Raw genomic sequence first — 16,569 nt, forward strand, 5'->3', positions numbered from 1 at the left:
AACACAATTTATATTGTTGAAAAATCTCTCTCGCTACAGCAGTGGAGAGGAACTTTCAACTTGAACTTTTCAACTCTCTGGCTGCTTGAATCTGGGTGGAAACCGATCCAGGTATGTCTTCTATACAAGCGCTGGGCTTTCTGACTTCCTACAAGGAGACCTGGTATGGGTACAATAAGGAAAATATTTCTAGATCATCAGCTCCAGTGCTGTCTAAATTTCATTTACAAATTCAGCTAGTTTTCAATATGCATTCCAGCATCCTGAATAAATGATTAAACCTGGTTAATTATTGCATGCAAACTGCTAACAAACCAACTATAGCATTACTCGACATAAAATAAGAACACAAAGAGTGATGCACAAATTGTAAAATGGGTCATATTGTTGATAAAGTGAGATAAAATCTCTGTGACACATTCATATGGGGGACAGTGTGCAGATCAATGAAAAGGTGCAAAGAATTAAAGCAACCAATCAGAATAGCCAAGTGAAGAAACGATTTTCAATGTATTCTTTATTTCTTACATCCACCTTCATGCAGAATCCGTAAATAAACACGCAAATCAATTCAACTACCTACCTTTGTGTTTTTCATCCATTTATCTTCTATCTATCCGCTCTGCCTACTCCTCACTTTTTGGTTAGTTACAAACACCTCTAAAATGTGAGATGTCAGGTAAGTATCTTTTTGGTGTTCGGATTAACATGAGGATACTGATGAGTATGTAACTCACAGAAAGTTTAAGGAATTCTTCCACCAAACTCTGGAAACAGAAGCCATGAGCACTGAACACACATCAGATTATGTGTATATCATGTGCCTGGGAACTACCCAGGTAGACATGGCAGCAATGGTGTGTTAAATAGGACCCTAGAGGCTGACTTGGCCCCAGGCTGATGTTGGGGTTTGAATTGTGTGCCTTCCCCCTGGCTATAGCCATGTGTTCCCCCTGCTATCACTTGTCTCCATAGCCTGGGTTTCACACGGGGGGTGCTCTGGATACCAATATCCTACGCTGGCTGCCTCCTGCTCCCAGATGCCACAATATCACAAGAATAACGTGTGGAGATTCGTGTAGAGGATGAAAGTTCTGCAAAAAGTCTTCCTATGCACCAGCAGGCAAAGCAGAATGAATAACAGTCCCCATCTTATCCTGGCTGGATGGTTCGCTGAACCTGTATCCAATATTACCCAAACCTCCTACAATAATTGTAATGTTTGATCAATTCTTAGCTGGGGTGGCTGAGACCCTTAAAAAAGCTCACAGGTAATTGCCGTTAAAAGTCATGTTTAATGATACGCTCTAGTGAAAGCAGGAAGCCACCGACTTTCTGAAACCCCGGCCAAAATTTCTGGCTAATTCCTTGCCAGGAAATCCTGACAATAAATCAATTCTCCTTTCAAAATGTGGGATCAAAAGAAAAGACTTTGCTATATGGTTTATTTAAAGTGAAACGCTGATAAGGAAAACAGGTTCCCTTCTGATTCTTTAGTAAAAGATCACTTTATACATGAACTGATTACAGTCATAGACTTTATGATATGGTATCAATATCAAAATATAAAGGTAAGATCAGGGAGGAACATTTCTCCACATTTTAGATGACTTCTTGTCCAATAACATTACAAAACTACCCCCATCGCTTACTTAAATCAGTAAGTGGCAGCAAAGTTCCTAAAAAGTAAAATGGTACTTTTATATGCTGGCTGAATATATGTACGGCTAAATTTAAATATTTATATATATATATATATATATATATATATATATTTAAAGAGTTCAGTGAATAAATTGTGGTTGCATCCACTTTTTTCTATATAATTTATTAACGCAGGTACATTCCTAATTTAGTCAGTAAGAAATCGGAATTCCTTTAGTAACATTAATAATTAAATATGAGTAGCCTCTATAAATAATATAAAAAATATATAATGCAATTTAAAGAAAAGGTGGCCCCTATTCTCTAAGGGGGACAATCCTTATGCCACCCCCAACTTGGTAAGATAGCTGCAGACTGAGGATCTGGTCCAATGTGATGGAAATGTTTGTTTTACCTACACAGAAAAGGGAACATGAGGGTTGCAGTCTAATGCCTTTATTTTTATTTATTTTTTTTGCATCTAGACCATATTATACAATCAGATCAATACAGCACCCATGCGTTGCAGCGCCCATGCAGGTTCCCTATTTCTAATATGATGTACACTATAAATTATGGTGATCGCAGTAAGGCCTTTGAATCGGTTAGAAAAGAAGCAGTTGATCAGTGATGAAGAAAAGGAAAAAAAGAAGTTTTCTGTATTCAGCAGGCATCTTCGGAATTGCAGAGAGAATAAGCAGCTCCTTGAAAAGAGACATTGGGAAGTAAGCATTGGGCTGAACGTGAGATGCTCATCTCCTATCTCTTATTCATCCCTGACCAACACATGTCATCTGGGGCTTGCAGTGAAAAGACGGAGTCCCCTGACAGAAGCCTACAGCTGTCGCCCTATGGGCTCTATAGGACTAGGGCATCTCCAGACATCACAGCCTCTGTTTTACATGAGAAGTAGCACATATGCAGAGAAACGGAGGGGGCGGGCGAAAGGTTGAAGTATTGATTTCATTTTTTACCGTTTACCAATAAACGAGCAGAGAATACAAACAAACAGCTGAGGGGGCATGACAGGAGACATTGCTGGGGAAAGACACAGTTGACATCCATGGCAGACAAAGAACAGTAGCTTGGCACTGGAGAATGCCAGACTTTCCTAACCTAATGAATATTACTGAAGAATACAGAAAGGTATGCATGAACGTTGCTATTGTTTTTATTCAAATCATAAACTCTAGACAAACACGAGCATCCTGTAGAAGGTAGCAAGTCAATAAAAAGACTGATTGCTGGTTTCATACAGCATCCTGACAAGTAGATGCAAAGCTGTTCTATGCCTACTTGTCAATGTAAACAAAGCACAGATGAATCCATAGCAGAGCATCAATAGCTGATTCTTTACATCATTCACATCCTATCCTTTACACGATTTTTAATAATCTACTGTTTGTAATTCTTTTACAGCAAACTTTCTCCGAAGGGGAATCACATGAAGTGCAATTATCAGGTAGGATCCTTGAGCCATTGTAAGCAGCTCCAAGTGCGAACTTCTATATTCTTCTATCTGCCTTAATCCCTGACAAGCAATTTGTCCATTTCAGGAACAAACAATTTACAAACGACTGTACGATCACAAGAAAATCATGGATTTACACATGGCACAGCCTCTTTTCCCTGATGTTGTTTAATTAACAATCAACACCTAGATGATACTCAGCAGTCAGACACAAACAGCCAGGTTTGTTTGCAAATGTTTATTTGTGAAGTCAGCCAAAACTGTTCATTATACATCCAAGCCAAGCATTTCTATACAGCCAAGCAGTGATCGGCTCCCTCGGCTGCCATTAAATAACTTTCTTTAAAAGATGATCTAACATATGAAAATGCCACTCATTCTCCTGTGAATGGCGCACAAAAGCGGCCGGCAATGAAATGCACAACACCAGCCTTACCAACAGATGCCTGTCCTATGGCATTCAAATAAGAAATAGATCAAATAAAAACTAAACCGTTTCGGATTTTCCAAAAAATAGAGTAAAATTATGACACATAGACAACTCATATATGTGACACAAGCATGCATTCATATGTATATAATTCATACATACAATACATGATGTTGATAACTTAGAAATATTACGTAAAAACATGCTCCGGATGGTATAAATGATCAGGATATTATCAAAACATATTTCAAAAATTATATACATACAGACACACACATTTTATATTTAGTACATTAAATAAATCTACATATATATACACATACACATCTACATACAAATCAAAAACAATTACGTACAGACAAATAAAATAAAAAGGAATATATATTTATAAAAGAATACTAATAAATCTCTCTCTCGCTATATATATATAAATATATATATATATATATATATTATTTAGTACATTTCCACTAATAAAAAATAGGTTGCTGCCAGCTCAGTACATCATCCAATTCAAAGCATAAATCTTCCTTCCAAGTAAAATCTCCCAAAAATTCCACTTTTCATATTCCATACTCTATAATATTTGTATGCGTGAGAAAATACATACATATACTACCTACCAGATTTATCAGTGTCTGCGCTGGAAGGAACATGTACACTTATCACACTTGAAATATCATTACCGTTCTGGGCTTGATCCACCTCTTCAATAAAGAGTGAATGTCTTACCAAATAAAAAATGAAAATATGATATTACCACTAGGTTTTGACAAAGGGTTGCTTTCCCTATTTCTACAAATGGTTTTACAGTACTATTAGAGCTTGGTGCGGTGGTTAATGGTTTACAAGGGCACTGCCGGGAGCTGATTGGTTGCTGCCTCCTGTGTCGTCACTGACTTCTCCATAAGGCTAGATCTACAGCGGCTGGGAACATGCAGTCCAGGGAAGACAGTTCAGACGGGAGGAGACAGCCAGTGGAGCATTCACAGACCTGTAAGATCAGACCTGAGCCAGCTCTGTATGCCACTTCTCAACACTTGCCATCATGTTCATGTGGCATTAGAAAGAAAGGCAATACTTTGATCAGATTTCATTCAAGAGCAGCCTGGACACTTCGTTATACCAACGACCAGATCTGGAAACCTTCATGGGCTAGGTAACTGCTACCCTAATGCAAAGAACTGAGAAAAGCAACAGAACCACCTCGTGGATCGGAACCTACAGGCAATCCAGCACTCCGCTCCAAGACAAGGAGTTGTGTTCGGCTTTCCTATGACATTTCAGGCAATGCTGGCGCAATAGAGAAGAAAGCCCACGACCTGGTATTAATATTGGGAAGCGAAATCACTTTTATCATTGACTGAGCTACCTCAGAATCCACAAGCCAATTGATCGCTGTCAGATTTGTGTTTTGTACTGGTGCAGTTGGGATTTTTCATCGTTGGAGAAGCTGTACTTTCCACCCTTGGCTGTTTCCAAACCTAGAGGGAAGGCGATCATACTTGTATTACTGATCTGCTGAGAGTTCTGGAGCCATCTCTTACTATATCTGACAACCAAAGACAATGGTGCACTGTGCGGGATGCGAGAGGCCCATCTTGGACCGCTTCTTGTTGAACGTTTTGGACAGGGCTTGGCACGTTAAGTGTGTTCAGTGCTGTGAATGTAAATGCAACTTAACAGAGAAATGTTTTTCCAGAGAAAGCAAGCTTTACTGTAAAAATGACTTTTTCAGGTAAGTGTTCCTCACAGAATCACCCAAAAGGTTTCTTACACATGGCTAGAACTTCTTCATTACAGGTCAGCTTTTACTAGACTTGGTGCAAAGAGGAGGCAGGGATTTGTGATGGTCTTGTGTTGTTCCCACAATCATGTCACACACCTGTGTTTGTCTGTCTGTGCACACATCAAAGTGTCATGCCATCCTCAGCCAATGTGCAAGTATGTGCCATCATGCAACAGCTAGTACATCATATAACACTGTATACATTTATATATCATCCACATATATACCCTCATTAAAGCATATAGTATATCTTACATTATCATATATTGTGTGTGTATGTATATATATATATATCTTAACCTGAGAAAGAGAATGAGAGAGAGGGAGCTTATACAACGCATATATGCTATTTTTATATATTAAGTAAATTTACCTTTTTTTGGTCATATACCAATTTTGTGCATTATATGAGGTTATATGATATACTATACTGTCTTACATATCTATATATATATATATATATATATATATAGATAGATATATATATCTTACAAATACATACATACACATAGATCTTACTAAACGATAGTGTTTGACAAGCTTCGGTGAGAAGCTGCCTATATAAGATCCATGTAGCAGCTACACAAAACCCCTGGTAGCCTACAAACCTCCCCTGTCAACTGTGAATTTATTTACCATCTGATGAATATTTTAGTGGTGACAAAGGAGAGATAAAGACTCCTTGGAGATCGTCTGAAAATGGATCTAATGCCCCCGATCAGTGGAAAGGGGGGAGCTGCTATCAGTTGGCCAGCAGATGCACACCGTGTATTTAGTAGCACTGTTAGCAAACTACCCAAATGGTTTGATAATTATATAGCCCGAGATGCATTTCTCATGCAGTGTTTTTCGAGGTCAAGCGGCGAGTTAAAATGATAATTTGATGGATGAAAGTGACACGTTTTTCTCAGATAAAGAGCTGATCTTTCATGATCCTTTCATGTCAATGGCCTTTAACAGGCTCAGGGAAAATGTCGCTTTTGCCCTTCTTGACAAGCGATGTACATATAGTTCTATTTCCAAGGATCAACTCCGACAACATAAGAGCAACACATACACATCATTTTAATTGGAAGGCGATCGTGAATTCTTCATTCATTACTATTTTGCAAGTGTAACCTTTTAAAAATACTAAATAGAATTTCTTGGCTGTGATTTAAAGACATCCAAAAAACAATTAGCAGATAAAATAAACACCCCAATATTTGCTGAGCTATGAATTGACTTGGATGTAATGGAAGTAAAGAGTTTTAAAATGTGATCACCGGTTTGCAATTTAGGACTACATACATATTGCTGCTAGCATTGTTAGGGCTCTCAGGTATGTTTATTCTCCAAATGTCTGTGTGTTCAAGCAAAAGGAAATGACACCTTGAAATGTCCATACAAGTGACTCATATAGGAGCTATGCTGTGCAAAGGCCCCGGGTCCTTAGTGCTTGTGGATTTTAGGAAATAAGTGATAACTAGATTAGGAGAGGTGTTTAAGGAGGAAACCGCAGGACAGACCCACAATCAGCATTTTCACACAACCAAAATTCTCTGCTTTCTGGATTGTGAGATACTCCTGTTTGAAAGAAAAAAAAATCTTTACATATCGACACATCCGTATTGTTTTTTATGTATCATTCTACTTATATTTCACATGTAGTATAGTGTGGATTTAAAATGTCAAACTCCATGTTTAAATTCGTTTTCTTTCATAGTATTACTGAGTCTTTACAAACTGAAGTCTCATAAATCGGCCGTGAATATGAAATATTTCACCTTTTTATTATAATTTATCTATTAATTTTTAGTGGTTTTGTTTCAGCCCGGAATTGGAATTGGTAAATTATTTATTAAATATAACTAATATATATATATATATATATATATATATATATATATATATATATATATAATTAAAAACAAGCTCCATGCCATTTGTAGCTGGTCACTGGAGATGCCCATCGGTTTGCCATAAAATGTAGGGCTTATACACGTGATTGCAGTATTGTTTGGTTGTGTTGTTTGTACTGAGTGTTTTTCTTTTGTAGTTGACCAGCAGACTGTATTGTGAGAAAATGATAACGTGTGGTAATTTTATTCTCTCTCTGTCTCTGCTAGACGTTTTGGTACCAAGTGTGCTGGCTGCGCCCAGGGAATCTCCCCCAGTGACCTGGTCAGGAGGGCAAGGAGCAAAGTGTTCCACTTGAACTGCTTCACGTGTATGATGTGTAACAAACAGCTCTCCACTGGAGAGGAACTATATATAATTGATGAGAACAAGTTCGTCTGCAAAGAAGATTACCTAAATAATTCCAACGCTGCCAAAGAAAACAGTCTTCTCTCAGGTAAAGTCTGTGCTGCTGGAAATACTGTGAATCTCTGTCTTTCTGTCCTATTCTTGCATTTTGCATATTTTCCCCATTACATTATCTTTCTCATCCCCTTTAAAACTCCATTTTCCTATTCTTTTCCCCTTTCTCTTCATTTCCCCATCTGTCTCCTTTTATGCCCCCTCTGTTTCTTCCTTCCTTCCTTCTACTTCTCTTCTCTCCCCACCTCCCCTATCTTCCCCTTCCACATCTTTATGTCTATATGACTATGTATCTTTATGTCTATAAAGACTAAATTAATAAAGAATGTATTTTCCCATTAGCTTTTAGCTTCCATGCACTATAAGACGTTTTCTATTTGTTTATCCTGAGTGGTCATGTTAAGTGACATGTCAGGGTAAAAATTAGAACCTAGTCCCTATGATTCCCTCTCTGTGTACCATTCCTTCAGTTCCATAGGTCTGCATTTGCTCGTCTTGTATATCCTTCTACAAAATTCTGATTCCCTATAAAACATTTTACAGTTTTTCAAGCACTTGTAACAAACATATATAAATAATTTGTGTATTTATGTTTGTCCCTATGAACCACTGTAAAAGGTTAGATAAAAAAAAACGAATAGACACAATCTTTACTGTGTATACAAGCAAGTGTTCGTGTTCTGATGCCATCATCCTTTGTTTGATATAAGTCATTTTTTCTTCCCTCCCTGGAATAGTGACAGGCAGTGACCCCAGTTTATCTCCTGACTCCCAAGACCCCTCTCAAGATGACGCAAAGGACTCTGAAAGCGCTAACATCTCCGATAAAGAGACTGGGATTAACGAAAACGATGACCAGAACCTGGGGGCAAAAAGAAGAGGACCCCGAACCACTATCAAAGCCAAACAGCTGGAGACTCTGAAGGCTGCATTTGCGGCTACACCTAAACCAACCAGGCACATAAGGGAGCAGCTGGCCCAGGAGACCGGCCTCAACATGCGGGTCATACAGGTAATGTCACTGTGGTCACCGCAGGTCACTAGAGTGAACAAAGTTATCTAAGCACTCTTCAATTATTCATAATGTATAGCAAGTAGAGTTCTATGAACTGGGATGATCAACTAAAAATTGGCAGCTTTTTTCTACCTGTTTGTCTGCCATGACCCTGTCAATTGCATGGCATAAATTTGCTTTACCGATTGTCTAACTGAAAGCTTTGGGGTCAACAGGGATCTGTACAGAAAAGCACCATATTAAAATTGTTTAGGTGGATAATTGCATAACAAAATGTATATAATTTTTTTAAATATACATTTTTCATTTTAGATTTTGTGTACAAGATTCTCTGTGCCTTTATTAATCTCAGTTTAAAGTTTATTTGATCTAAGAATGCAAACATTGTAATATTAAAAATAATATATTTAGTACAATTGGCTGAATATTAATAATGATGATAATAATTTAATTATTCATGATGGCAGGGCTCCGGTTGGCCTGAGCGGGGTTCTAAAAAGCCACATAACTAAAATTCAGCAAGGCAATACACATACTGTTTTTTCTTATATGCACCTCCTCTCTCATCATTTATTGGCCTTAACGGATTGAATAGGGGTATCAACTTGCAAATGGACTAGAAATTAATAACCATAAATGTGAGGGGTTAATGGAAAAATAAGAATGACAATGAGTCGGGATTATTAAAAGGTTTATAAACCCGCAGAGCTGGGGGTAATGGAGGGTTAAAAGATCATTAAGGCGAGGTTAGATTGGAAGAACCTTAGTGCGAGGATAATTAGGAGTAATCTTGTCAGGGTAATAAGAATTAACTCAATCATTCTTGACCTAAAGCGGAAAGCCAAGCAAGGGAAAGCTAAATACCTTCAAATATTTCATTCAATATCAATTGTAAAAAAAAAAAGAACAGCATTAGAAGGCGAAGCAGTAATGCTCTAAGATTTCTTAGGATCCACTTGAATGAAATCTTCCCAGACCAAAGAGTTCAGCCAGGTCAATCTGCACCCCCCCCCCCCCGCAAAGGGTGAATCCTAGTTAATGAGTGACAATGGCCGTATCACAATATCCGAATATTGTGATAACAGATCTAGCAGTAGGAAACAATCCTCCCATCTCTAGAGACTACATTGCTCCAGAAAAGTATAGCTTATCTGTACATAAATATTAAAGGCAGTTAAAAAAGCTTATTTTTATGTTACTATAGACGCTAAATTAAATTAATATATTTACAATCAGATGTTTTATTTTAAACATATAAATTGTATTTTATATTTTTTTAAAACAAATAGTTGAATCACATAAGGATTTACTACATCTTACGCCCAGCACACGTGTTTACAATACAGATACAAAAAAACAACACCTTAGTAATTATTTCCACGATTTTTAGTGGTCTGAAGCATAACCGGATTTATTGTATGCAGCAGACGATTTAGATTTATTAGGTAAGGCGTGCATATGAACATAGTAAAAAGGAAATCAATGCTTTAAAGGTCAAAATAAGTTGCTAGTTACTTTTCACCGGCCAGCAACAAAAATGTTGCAGTTCTGTGATATCTAGATTTCTGCTTGAAGACAATACAGGAACATTTTTTTTCTTCCTGGATTCAGTCACTGAGGTGACAAGAGAGATAAGCAGTATTTGTAATGTTGTGTATGGAATAAGGCAGTGTGCGCATGCGCGGTGTTTGGCTTTCTTCCACCACAATTATGGCAAAGTTGGCATGGCAGAGGTACTGGTTACCTTCGCTTTATGAACTATCTTTTTTTTTATATATAGATAAGATCTGTGGGATTGTACATACAACTCTAAAAGTGATAAATGCTAGAATTGTGCGGATTACAGTTCCTAGCTGTGTTGACTGCAGTTTATACAAACAAAGCTTTACATGTGGGTTATGTCGCTGTTTTATGGGTACACATCAGGTAAAGTCTGGGAGAAGTACAGATTTGTACAAGCAAGAAGAAGCTGTACATTTCAGCTACAACTAGGTTAAGGCTAAGGACAATCTATTCTCAAGTGAATAATATTAGATTGTCTGATACAAGTTGGGAACTAGATCGCAGGGTCTGATTCCGAAAATTAGGTTTTGTAAATTGGCTGTAACTGGCAACAAATTCAGTGTTCTCTGCTTCAGTGTAGTTTATCTACAGGTATTGTATTGCTGAGAGTTAGCCCTTGAGATGAAAGTGCTTTCCAAATTTTATTCGGTAAAACGAACCAATGTGATTTATTGGTCTGGCCCTATAGGCACTATAGTATTCTTTAGCTTGGCTTCTCAACCTAGACATCCTTGTCCTAAAGATCTGAAAAAAGGCAGCTTGTAGGTTGTAGCAATAAATCGGCCATATTTGGTCTTCTGCATGTATTTGTTATGTGGAGCCAATCATTGGATCATTTCCCCTATCAGGAATGTCCTCACCTATGGGTGCATACCAGCTCAACCACCTAACTAGACAACACATCAATAAAAAACAAAATATTTGTATTGGTGATAAATATGGGGATTGCCAAAACGGGTTTATTTTGAATCTGGACTAATGTAGAGATATCTGGAAGTGTAAGGACACCAGGACTTAGATTTTTTCTTGTTTCCTTGGTTCTGTGTTATTATAGACCCCTTTTCCTGAGGATGGTACATGATGGAATTATGTTGCCAACAACTTGTTCTCTTACGGGGACTGGGTTTGCAAATGCTGTACATAGAATATGATTGATTTAAAATTTAGGCTGATGACTGCGGTTTTGTTTTTTATATTTTATATTTTCTTTAAGTTTTCTTCCTAGTCCTTTATAAATAGTATAATGTTGGTGGGCGCCATTAGGTTACCTAAGCCTGACCATCAAATAAGTTTTAATTATTTGACTTATTTATTAACTGAATGCAAATATGAAATGGAAAATGAAAAATTCAATTACTACACATTAGTCAGTGAGATTTGTAGCATGGCATATTTTTCAATGAATGCATTTTGTGTAAGGATTACAGTCTATGGGATATTTACTGGAGAGCATAATTTGAACTCCAGGCCGTTGAAAATCTAATGGGGAAACAAAAATTAACACAAAAAATGTTATTGGTACAATCGTTATTGATGTTACAAGCAAGTTTTTGGTCATTTTTAACATTTCTATTGTGAGTACGGTATGCTGGAAGGGATATGATTTTAGTTACATTTGGCTGCAGTTTGTAGAAATAGGGGGGATCCAGTGACTCCTATAGAACCTCTAGCCACATTATCTGGCAGGCATTGGCTTTCTATGGTGTGAAACCTAGCAGCAGGGTTTATGCCCCACACCTGACCGCTAGCCAGTACTCACTAGGTTGTCAGAAAAACCCTGGTCTTATGTGGACACATTCCATGTGGCTCTATCTAGTTACTGGCTTGGTGTCATATGGCAATGCCTAGGTAATGAGAACAGGTGCCAGGGAAACATTGAAGTGCAAATTTGTGCTATATATATATATAAATATATATGCTATATATATATATATATATATATATATATATATATTACAATATCTCTGTAATATAAAACATTTTTAGCAATCCAACCCGCAATATATGATATAACTGATCACATCTGAAGTCGGATAGTAACTGTAAAATAAAAAATGGTAAAATAGCAATTAATGAATAAATAAGCACTGTGACCCCTAGCAGTAATGATATGTAAATTGTATGTAAATCAAAATTCCCTGCCTGAACTTCAAATTCCCGACTTCTGATCGGTCTCATACAGCTTTTATCATGTAAATGATGCCAGAATAAAAATGGCATCTTTCATGTTTATACAGCCTGTGTGTGTGTATGTATGTATATGTGCTGTGTAATTCACGCTGTTGTGTTTCTAAAAAACAAAAACCTTGAGTTCATAATAAAACATCAGGCAGGGAAACAGACTTTACCTGACAAGTCTGCCAAGTGTACGCTTTCCTGTAAAATGAGGAATTCTGCAGCAAACGGAAGCTGACCCATATTGTTGTAGAGAACAATACAACTAGGGTCAGCAAGCAATTAAACAGCTACTTCTGTGTAACAGATGGCGGTTTATGTAGCCAAGACGTGTCTTTGTGTAGTAATGTACTGTAATAATCTGCTCATCAAGATTGTTGTGCTGCATGTTCTCATGTCACTCTCTCATCTGCTGTCATTGATCCAGGTGTGGTTCCAGAACCGGCGCTCCAAAGAGAGGCGGATGAAGCAGCTGAGCGCTCTAGGGGCCCGCAGGCACGCCTTCTTCAGGAGTCCAAGGAGAATGAGACCGCTGGTGGACCGCCTGGAGCCCGGGGAACTGATCCCCAATGGGCCTTTCTCATTCTATGGAGGTGAGCCCTCAATCATCTTACACATACGAGAGAGAGCTGAGGTTCTTTTCTTTTTTTGACAATACTAGTAGCTTAGGTGTCTTTAGCTGCAGATCTGGAACTGGCATTCAACTAGTGAAGTCGGAGCAAATTCAAAACTACTGAGCTGCTAATAAATATATATATATATATATATATATATATATATATATATATATATATATATATATATATATATATATATATATATATATATATATGCCAATAAATAGTAAAGCCTGTCATTTAGCATGGCAGTCATACATATGACATTTTAGGAAGCACTGACCAGAAACGGCAGCCATGATAATCTAACTGGAGGCTTCCTTTAATTGTCAGATTTTTAGACTTACTGCTGCTGGTGTTAATATTTGTATTTGTGGTGCTCGGGCATCCAAACAGATCGCTGCGGTCATTTTTTTTAGAACGAAATTCTGTGTTAGAATGATATCTACAGAAAACACAGTAATTTATAAGAATGATCACTGTGCACATGAGATAAGTAAACAGGACTGACTTCAATCGGATCATTCAAGTGACATTCATACTATTGTTTTTTGGAATATTTTCAGCTTTTTTAGTAAATGTATCTCAATCAGGTTACTCCCAACCTTTTTATCGGGAAGCAGTGTCCAGGATATCATCGAAATAAGTGATTTATGAAATGCATATTGTTAGAGATGCTCCAGGTTTCTTTAAACATTGGTCCTATAAACAAATATATTCGGTGTACAAAAGTGGCATAGCAACGGATTCCAATCCAGCCCAACATATTACAATAAGACATTCTAAACGCGTTTATGTTGGCATAACAATATTATTGAAGTAGTAAAAAATAAAAATAAGTATTTCTGACATTTGCTGCCTGATGAATATATTGATCTTTATAATACGAACATTGCACTAGCAGGAGGTGGATATCTTAGTGCATCGCCCATGTAGCAGTGGAATTCTCCTGTGTTCCGATCCATAAAACAATTGTTAATATTTAATGGTCAGTTCGGTAGATGAGTAACGCGTGTGTCATTAGTACATAGGCAGATCTCTGCAGATACACAGGGCTATACCTCCCTGGCAGAATTTCTTCATGCTTTCATTACTTTGTTAACTATGGGGCTTTAGAAAAGCTTTGGCTGATTTGGAATATGAAAGAAGCCATGAATTTTGCAAAATGTGTTCGGAAATGTCAGAAAAGTGAAGTTTATTGTTAAGGATATGATTTTTTTCTGCCACTGAGATTGTAATAAAGAGGGTATAGAAATGATGTATACATGATGTATCACATAGTCACACACAATCAGTACAAATACACCTTGACTTACCTCTGCGGTGATTACACGTTGAAACATTTAAACAAAAAATCAGCTTTGCATTAAGGGCAATAGGGAAGATGTATTTAAATGTATCTGTTTGTTAAGCTTGTTCCAATTCATAGGAAATAATTATTATACGTTCCCTCATTTTTGATAAAAGCCTGATCTTTTTGTTGACCTATTTTAGTATAGAATTGTTTTTTTTTTAACAAAAAATTCTGCTGCTTTCTGTTTTACAGACTACCAGAGTGAGTATTATGGACCGGGAAGCAACTACGACTTCTTTCCTCAAGGACCCCCCTCATCACAAGCTCAGACCCCTGTAGATTTGCCTTTTGTGACCTCCTCTGGACCAGCTGGCACTCCACTTGGTACGATGGAGCACCCCTTACCAGGACATCACCCTTCTAGTGAGGCTCAGCGTTTCTCTGACATCATGTCCCACCCGCCAGGGGACTCTCCCAGCCCAGAGCCCAACCTGCCCAGCTCCATGCACTCCATGTCCGCCGAGGTTTTTGGCCAGAGTCCCCCTTTCTCCTCTCTATCAGTCAATGGGGGAGCGACGTACGGGAATCACTTGTCACATCCACCAGAAATGAATGAAGCGGCTGTCTGGTAGCTTGAGAACCACCAGACGGCCTAACAATAAGACTTGTGCCAATAGCCATCTTGGTTGACATTGCTCTGGCACACAACAATTACCCCATGAAACAATATCTGTCTGGATGGAAAAGAAGAAGACACATTCGTATTACACCGGACAAAAAAAAAAAAAAAACTGGCGAAGCTGCAATCCCAGTAGATCACATTCATTGTCCCAATAGATGGTAGACAATCCCAATTCCATCAGCACCACTAGAACAAATAAAAAAATGATATAAATTAAGGATTGACCTAGTCTGGTCCAGTATGTCCGTTTTCTGCACCTCAGAGTTTGACAAGCTAGTAGAAACTTCAGAATCGCTGAACCTGACTTCCAGGTGGAGACAGAACATTTATTAGCCAAAATATCAAATACAAAAAAAGAAATGATAAGCCCTCAGCATCAACTCTTCTACCTTCACAAAGCTACTGACACAAATAAAGGATCCTCACCATGAAGGTCTGCTGTCAGACCTGTTCTAAGACTGACTTGAAAAAAATAATATTCTACCTTCAATGACAGCGGAAACTAAAAGACTATTGAACTCAAACAGTCAACTGTTTACGTCTGACGTTCAATTCAGGAGCCTAACGTTTTAGTAATAATCCACTTTTAGAAACCTCTGTTCATAACAACCAAGCAAAACGTTTTGAGCAATCAACCAAAATGATTCATTCTTTAGTTTTTGTTTTCTGTGGATGTAAGGAGACTGAATGAAGAAAGAGATTTTTTCTTTTTTTTTCCCTTTTTTGGTACACTGTGCTAGTTTTTTAGAAGATTGTTTACAGAAGGCAAAAGAAAGCGAACAAAACGTGAGGTGCCAAATAAATAAAAAATAGCACAAAATACTGTAAGGTGCGTTAGCGCCAGCCACCATAGACAAACAACGTGTTATACACTTTCCAAACATTTGATATACTTTTTAGTCCTGTTGAACATTCATTGACTTGTTAATGGCTTATATAGACCCAGACAGGTTTTATTTTTGTGTCCTTCAAAGAAAAAAAAAGTCCAAAATATTTAAATTTTATGGTCAAATATGCAGCCCTGAGCTGCTTTTTCTTTATATATTCAATTTTCTCATACGTCTTTTATCGTTATTATAAGCCTAAGCTTGTGTGACCTCCAGTGCATATTAGACCATTCACTGTATGAAAGGAAACATGTTGATAATTTGTGAATTTTTAATAAAAATAGAAAATGATGTTTAGATAATTTGTATTTCATTGAGTGTATCGCATATAGTTTGGCTGGCCAAATAATATATACGTATTTATATGTTGTCAAACTGTTTAGCGTTCTTTATTGACTTTTTAGAGAGGTTTGTCTTTTGAATATGAATAATTGTGGAAAGGAAATATATTTCGTTTCATCCAAAAACCTTAATGTTTTATAATTATCTTTACTATTATACAACGGGCTTATTTAATTTAGGACAATCAGATCAGAGCCGTATAAAGGAACTATTATGTCTTGGTATTTTCTATAAAATGGAAAATAGAAAACAGCTTTTTCAATGTAGCTTGCTTTATATTATTCTAGCTTTAAGATTAAATATTATTTTAAGCGAAGGTATATGAACCTGTTGGTTTGATAGCGGTCGGTATCATTGCC

At 37.3% G+C, this 16,569-nt stretch overlaps 1 protein-coding gene across 1 annotated transcript; it reads left to right on the forward strand.

The window, feature by feature from the left end:
* Window positions 1–4,474: 4,474 nt before the first annotated feature.
* LHX1 (LIM homeobox 1) lies at window positions 4,475–16,170 on the forward strand. The gene is made up of 5 exons (XM_072422380.1): window positions 4,475–5,283; window positions 7,443–7,669; window positions 8,373–8,647; window positions 12,816–12,981; window positions 14,552–16,170. The coding sequence occupies exons 1-5, from the start codon at window positions 5,114–5,116 to the stop codon at window positions 14,929–14,931; spliced, it is 1,218 nt and encodes a 405-aa protein (XP_072278481.1). The 5' UTR covers window positions 4,475–5,113; the 3' UTR covers window positions 14,932–16,170.
* Window positions 16,171–16,569: the final 399 nt, after the last annotated feature.

This window comes from Pyxicephalus adspersus, chromosome 1 (assembly GCF_032062135.1).
Source record: "Pyxicephalus adspersus chromosome 1, UCB_Pads_2.0, whole genome shotgun sequence".
NCBI classification, from domain to species: domain Eukaryota; kingdom Metazoa; phylum Chordata; class Amphibia; order Anura; family Pyxicephalidae; genus Pyxicephalus; species Pyxicephalus adspersus.

Bases quoted from the DNA above. Each gene is read 5' to 3' on its own strand.
- LHX1 (XM_072422380.1), top strand. From the start codon at position 5,114: ATGGTGCACTGTGCGGGATGCGAGAGGCCCATCTTGGACCGCTTCTTG. The intron at 5,284-7,442 runs GTAAGTGTTCCT...TGTCTCTGCTAG, and splicing joins TGTAAAAATGACTTTTTCAG to ACGTTTTGGTACCAAGTGTG. The intron at 8,648-12,815 runs GTAATGTCACTG...TCATTGATCCAG, and splicing joins TCAACATGCGGGTCATACAG to GTGTGGTTCCAGAACCGGCG.